This window comes from Lipotes vexillifer, unplaced genomic scaffold (assembly GCF_000442215.2).
Source record: "Lipotes vexillifer unplaced genomic scaffold, Lipotes_vexillifer_v1.1 scaffold474, whole genome shotgun sequence".
Taxonomy (NCBI): Eukaryota; Metazoa; Chordata; class Mammalia; order Artiodactyla; family Lipotidae; genus Lipotes; species Lipotes vexillifer.
The window spans coordinates 2,139,126-2,146,577 of record NW_006772385.1 but is presented as its reverse complement, the minus strand read 5'-3'; the positions used below and the strand labels follow the sequence as shown (position 1 = coordinate 2,146,577).

The following is a 7,452-nucleotide window of genomic DNA, read 5'->3' as shown; positions in this document are numbered from 1 at the left end:
TTGCGGTACGTGGGCCTCTCACTGTTGTGGCCTCTCCCGTTGCAGAGCACAGGCTCTGGACGCGCAGGCTCAGCGGCCATGGCTCACGGGCCCAGCCGTTCCGCGGCATGTGGGATCTTCCCGGACCTGGGCACGAACCCGTGTCCCCTGCATCGACAGGCAGACTCTCAACCACTGCGCCACCAGGGAAGCACTCCAATATTTCTTATATCACTTCCCTTCTCTTTGAAGAACTTCACTTAACCAGTCTTTAATAGTAGGTATGCTAATGGAAGGTTCTTCTATAGTTTTCCATGATCTGAGAATGTTTTTATTTCCCCAGCATTCCTGAAAAATAATTTTACCAAGTATTCAGTTGACAGTTCTTTTCTTTAAGAACTTGAAAAATATTTTGCCACTTCCTTCTGGTCTTTTGTGGTTTCAGATGAGAAATACAATGTCATTCAAATTGGTCTTCCCTAGTAGGTAATGTGTTGTTGCTCTTTAGCTGTTTTTAATTTTTTTTCTCTGTCTTTAGTTTTCAGTAATTTAATTACAATTTGTTTAATCATGGATTTCTTTGAGTTTATCCTGTTTGAGGTTAGCTTAGCTTCTTGGATCTCAAGGTTTTTTTGGTTTTTTTTTTTTTGGCTGCATTGGGTCTTCATTGCTGCATGCGGGCTTTCTCTAGTTGTGTCGAGCAGGAGCTACTCTTCGTTTCGGTGCTCAGGCTTCTCATTGCAGTGGCTTCTCTTGCTGTGGGACACAGGCTCTAGGCATGCAGGCTTCAGTAGCTGTGGCTCACGGGCTCTAGAGCGCAGACTCAGTAGTTGTGGCACACGAGCTTAGCTGCTCCACAGCACATGGGATCTTCCCCGACCAGGGATCGAACATGTGTCCCCTGCATTGGCAGGCAGATTCTTAACCACTGCACTACCAGGGAAGTCCCGGACCTGAAGGTTTGTCTTTCACAAATCTTGGAAATTTTCAGCAATTATTTCTTCCAATACTCCATCAGCCCTACTTTTCTTTCTTTTGGGACTCTGACGGTAACAAATATTCTATCTTTTGTTATTGTCCAACAGGTACCTGAGGCTCTTTTCATTTTCTCTGTTTGGGGGTGGGGGTGTGTGTGAATTCTATTGTTCTGCCTCCAGGTATACTGATTCTCTCTTGTCATCTCAACAAGATTAAGCCCATCCATCATGACTTTTATTTCTGCTGCTGTATCTTTCCATTCTCTAATTTCATTCTGTCCTTATTTCATAACTTCTTTTTCATTGCTGGTATTTTCTATTTTCTTTTGTTTCAGGAGAATTTGTAATTGATTAGTGAAGCATTTTTATGATGACTGCTCCAAAATCCATGCCAAACAATTCTAACACATGAATTATCTCAAGAGTGGTCAGTTAACTGTTTTTTTCTCATTCAAGCTGTGATTTTCTTTCTTGGTATGACAAAAGTGATTTTTTATTATATCCTGGACATTTTGTCTATTATGTCAGGAGACTCTGAGTCCTATATAAATCTTTTATTTTAGCAAGCAGTTACCCTGTTTGGGTTTAGCATGCAATTCTTGACCTACTTTTGTGAGCTGTGGTTCCAGTAGCAGTTTTACATTCAGAGTCTTTCTGGTACTATTTTTTGCCAGCATGGTTTATCTAGAGTTGCTGGGGCCCCTGCTTCTGCTACCTGAGGGAGTGGAAGTGATTTCTTAAGGTCAGACCACCAGGTATCTCTTGTAGGGGCAGGATATGGTAGCTTCCCCTCCCTGTGCCCTCTAGCTGACCCAGTGTCTCCGGGTGGGGTTAGAGAGTTGCATGCAGAGATCAAAAGAGGCTTCCTGGCGTAGGAAGCTTGCTGGGACTAAGTCCCTTCCTGTTCTACATTCTTGCACTGGTGCCTCTGGGTTAGAGAAGAGAGGCTCAGGCTCAACAGGAGCTTCCTAAACTGGGCCACATTTCTTTTTTAATATGGTTGACAACCAGATACTTTAAGAAATTTGTTTGAAACCATACCAAAAGCTTATGGCAGAGTGAACTTATGTCTCCAGTAATAAGTCTAGGGCTCCATTTATTAAAGAAATAGTATCTGAAGCAATGCACAATTACTTATTAAGAGATTAACTTACTGCTTTTTCCCATAACTTAACTAGAACAAACGTGAATATATTTTAAAACAGTTTTTCAACAAATACCGATATGAAGCATCTGCCATCTGACTTAATATCCTTGCAAACAGGAAAATCAATTAACACAAAAGCTTTTGCCAAATATTTCAACAGACTAATGCAGAGATACAATTTAGCCACCAAGAACACCACTTAAACACTGTGTTAGTCTCAGCAACAAATAACAGAGTTCTCAGAACTTCAATTTGTTCCTCCATTAAATAATATCTATACTTCAGAAAAATATGTATTTCATGCCTTTGAGGAAGAAGAAAAGTTACTACGATAGAGTGAGGGGAAAAATATTCTGTAATATTCTACAACCTCCTTCTTCATATATAGAAAATATTACAGTTAAATACTGCAAAAGGCATAACATCTGCTAATTCTGGGGGAGATTAAAATAGGTTGTTATTTTATTCTCTGAAATTCCCTGGGATTTTTTAACCTAAAAAGTGGGATCTGGGCTTCCCTGGTGGCGCAGTGGTTGAGAGTCTGCCTGCCGATGCAGGGGGCACGGGCTCGTGCCCCGGTCCGGGAAGATCCCACATGCCACAGAGCGGCTGGGCCCGTGAGCCATGGCCGCTGAGCCTGCGCGTCCGGAGCCTGTGCTCTGCAACGGGAGAGGCCACAACAGTGAGGGGCCCGCGTACCGCAAAAAAAAAAGTGGGATCTGGATAACAAGGTCCTATTGTATGACACAGGAAACTATATTCAATATCCTGTGATAAACCGTAATGGAAAATATGAAAAAGAATGTATATAGATGTATAACTGAATCACTTTGCTGTATAGCAGAAATTAACACACTGTAAATTAACTGTACTTCAATAAAATAAGTTTTTTAAAAAAGAAAAATATGTATTTGCCTGACACTAGATACTAAAAAAACGGCAGTTATGGTTTACAGTAACAAAACAATATCCACCCTACAGGGTTAAGTTTTTTCAATTTCTTAATACTTACAGCCTGATTTATTTTGGGTTAGGCTTGGCTTTGGTTGGCCCTCTGTTATTTTATGACCTTTTGCCACATAAATGTGTAATGCTTTCTCTAATTTTTCTTTTTTTCTAAGAAATTACGTACTGGGCCAATCTCTCCACTGCCACCCACTCTTACATGAAATCAGTTTAAAATGAACACCACACGCAGTCTTGAAAGAGAAAGGCCTGTGTATGGAGGTGAGGAGGGCCGTTTGTACTGCTCTTTGTGACTGGGAGAAAGAACTGTAGACTTTGGATTTACATGCATATGGGACTAGAAGATACCTTTTTAAAAAATTGTTTTCACACCAAGGGATTTAAGTATGTATAAACACAGTCATTTATAACGCTGACAAAACTGTTCAATTACCAAATTAAATAAAATCTACTAAAACATTCAAATCAATAACGGTTATTGAATGGGACCTATGTGTTGTTCACTGAACTTGAAGCTCTTCCTGAATCTCTACTTATGAATATGGAACTGCCTACCAGGGAACACAGCTCGCCAAAAGCTGAGCATGCCTTTTACATGAAGGCAGAGGATGAGATGGGACAGCTACTTCTGTCTTTCTCATCCCTTCCCCAAATAACTTCAGGACAAGGACAGCACAGAGTCCTTGGTAGATGTAAGACTCACTGAGATTGCACCTGCTTATTCCCACTGATCGTGAAGAGAAGGTTCAAAACCAAGTATCAAATATAGAGTCAGGGTCATCAAGTGAGAAAAACAGCCTTCCGCTGCATGGAGTTATGGGGTGTTTCGGGAGTGGAGACAGTTTAAAATCTGGATTCACAAGCCTCACCTACCTTTGCCCAGATAGCAGCTGACAGACCAAGAACAGGACTGAGGGCTAAAATCACAAGGGTTAACTTCCAACCTTGTGTAAATCCTACTATAAAACCGGTGAAGAATGTTGCCATTGACTGAAAGAATATTCCAATTTTGTCACCAATTCCTTCATTAATTTTGGAGACGTCACTAAAACAAGAGACAGTGTTAGAAATAAACATCAGAATTGTGAACACAGAACTTTTCTCCTGAATCTAGCTGTTTTTTTTGTTTGTTTCAGTGTGGAGTAAATTAGTTTACATCTAGGATCTTGCACAGTAATGTCCCCAGCAAGCATCATGTTGCTGCTCTAATGCACACTCCCAGAGGATTTTCTCGAGTCTGGCAAGTCCAGCACCTCATTCATTGCTAGTCATGTGGGTCCCCTCATACCCTGCCAGCGTTTTGGGAATGAAAAGATGCATGAGACACGATTGCGGCTCAGAAGGAATTTCGTTTCATAATTACTTCTGAGTGATGCACTAACGTCTCCTAACAGATCTGAAGGCTTCTCTTTCATTTTTTTAAGAGTCAGAAGCACGTCGGAGTTCGACATAAACCCAGGTACTTACTCTGTGAGCCGGGTGTTAAGCTCCCCAGTGTCATGCACGTCAAACCAGCCTATCTCCTGCCGCATGATAGCATGAAAAAACTGTTTTCTAATTTTGTACACTTGTCTTCCTGCTGCCAGGCACCAGAATGAAACCTGGATGTAGGCGGCTACAAGCACGCCAGCCCCGATTCCACTGTAATAATAGGCGTACCTGAAAAACGACAAGAAAACTGCACATGCTCTGCTTTCTCATCAATGCACCTTTCCACAACAGACCACTCATCCTGCCTTTTCTGGTTATCTGGCTATCTTGACCTCCTTCACAAGCAGAGTTGATGGTCGGCATCCAACTATGGCTGCCCTGTTACAGTGTCATGCTTAAGAGTATGGTTTCTAGGGCTTCCCTGGTGGCGCAGTGGTTGGGAGTCCACCTGCCAATGCAGGCGACGCGGGTTCGTGCCCCGGTCCGGGAAAATCCCACATGCCGCGGAGCGGTTGGGCCCGTGGGCCATGGCCGCTGGGCCTGCGCGTCCGGAGCCTGTGCTCCGCGGCGGAGGAGGCCGCAGCAGTGAGAGGCCCGCGTACCGCAAAAAAAAAAAAAAAAAGACTGTGGTTTCTGTTTTGGCTCAGAGCCCCGCTCTTCACTTAACTGCTGTGTAGCCTTTCTTAACCTTTCTAAGCCTCAGTTTTCTGATTGGTAAAATGGAGAGAAGAACTATAACACAGTGGGACTTCCCTGGCGGTCCAGCAGTTAAGGCGCCACGCTTCCACTGCAGGGGGCGCGGGTTCGATCCCTGGTTGGGGAAATAAGATCCCGCATGCCGCGAGGCACGGCCATTAAAAAAATAAAATCTGTTACACAGTAACGTATAAATACACTTGGGCCCATGCCCAGCACACAGTTAGCACCCAGAGAATGTCGGTTATTGTGAAAGACTTGTGTGGTGCCTTGAAGCATCACAGCATCAGGTAATCTACCACTGTCATCCTGCGTACTTGGATTACCTCCATATCAGCTGATGAGCACTTGGGGTGGTTTCTGCACACTGGGGAATGGAAACAAGTGACAGAATTTGCCAGAAAGTGGAACCAAGAGATGGAAATGGTCCCCTGATCTTTTGGGTTATTCATCTGGCAGAGCTTAGATGCCACAAGACAATTGAAAATGAAAAGTATTTTTATATCTTCTGCCCAACTGGCCATCATAAGTTATCCTGAAATGCTTAATGAATCAAGTAGCAGTCCTTCCAGTTTAAATTCTAAAAATAAAAAACATGAGCATCTTCTAAACCCAGACCCTTGACCATCTAGAAATGCTAAATTTGTGTTTCCTCATCTGAGTCTTCATGCTGAAAAAAGCAAGCAACTCATGTGCTTCACTAAGCACTTACATTTTAGGTAAAGACAAACATGCTAAAATGAAATACAGGATTCCAAAATTCCCATTTTTAAAAGTTCACTACTTGCCACCCTCAAAGAAAAATGCTTCTATAAACCATGCAGAAGCTATAAAAATGGCATGGTGAAAAAGAAACGAAATTGAGTTATTTGTAGTGGGGTGGATGGACCTAGAGTCTGTCATACAGAGGGAAGTAAGTCAGAAAGAGAAAAACAAATACCATATGCTAACACATATATATGGAATCTAAGAAAAGAAAAAAGAAAAAAAAGGTCATGAAGAACCTAGGGGCAAGACAGGAATAAAGACACAGACCTACTAGAGAATGGACTTGAGGACATGGGGAGGGGGAAGGGTAAGCTGGGACAAAGTGAGAGAGTGGCATGGACATATATACACTACCAAACGTAAAATAGATAGCTAGTGGGAAGCAGCCGCATAGCACAGGGAGATCAGCTCAGTGCTGTGTGACCACCTAGAGGCGTGGGATAGGAAGGGTGGGAGGGAGGGAGACACAAGAGGGAAGAGATATGGGAACATATGTATACGTATAACTGATTCACTTTGTTATAAAGCAGAAACTAACACACCACTGTAAAGCAATTATACTCCAATAAAGATGTTAAAAAAATAAATTAAATTAAACTTTTAAAAAATGGCAGTGTGATAACCATATAGTTGCTGATGTCAATGTTTGCAACTTGGTGTAAACATATCTTCCCCAAGTTATATCTGATGATTTACAATGTATTTATCAGGGAAGATGTAATTAGAATACTAAATTTTAGTTGACAGATAACAATATTTAATTATTATCCAAGTGTTAATGATATAGCAAGGGACAGTTAAAAAGAAACCTCATTTAAGAAGTAGAATGCATGCTTTGACAATGAATTAATGTATTGTAGGCCGTCAGTCTATGTTTACTCAAAACACACCTGTGTTTAAGCATTTATAAAATGATTACAAGACATTGTTTTTCATCAATATTTTAAAAATGCCTCTCTATAGGAGTATTTGGAGGTAATTCTCATCTTTCAAAATATGGTCAAATATCTCCATTTTCCTCAAATCTACAGAACCATTTATAGGATAATGTGGAATCATTATCTTCTGAATCACCAAGTAATACCTTTGGACATGTTTTATAAGCTGTTCTGAGAGCAAACTCCAAGATAAGTAAATCATTAATGAAAGCTTCCCCAAGGTGAATTAAGGTTAAAAGGACTATATTTATTCTGGGACGCCTTGTTTCATAGTTTAGAATTAGATGCTGTGTTAAAAAAAAAAAATCCTGTTGACTGATCTCATCATATCATGACTAAAACTATCCAGGAATCAAACTAATAATTACAAAGCCATTGAAAATAATGTGATTCCTAATTTAACTGCATTTTTTTTTTTTTTTTTTTTTTTTTGCTGTATGTGGGCCTCTCACCGTTGCGGCCTCTCCCGTTGCGGAGCACAGGCTCCGGACGTGCAGGCTCAGCGGCCATGGCTCACGGGCCCAGCCGCTCCACAGCACGTGGGATCCTC

General features: G+C 41.5%; 1 protein-coding gene across 1 annotated transcript in view; it reads right to left on the bottom strand.

Annotated features, from left to right (window-relative positions):
• Positions 1-7,452, bottom strand: part of ABCB1 (ATP binding cassette subfamily B member 1) — a 117,356-nt gene that overhangs the window by 78,328 nt on the left and 31,576 nt on the right. The window contains exons 5-6 of the mRNA XM_007447479.1: positions 4,537-4,728; positions 3,943-4,114 (exon numbers count right to left, since the gene is read on the bottom strand). Coding sequence (XP_007447541.1) covers positions 3,943-4,114; positions 4,537-4,728 — 364 coding nt within the window. The remainder of the gene's footprint in view (positions 1-3,942; positions 4,115-4,536; positions 4,729-7,452) is intronic.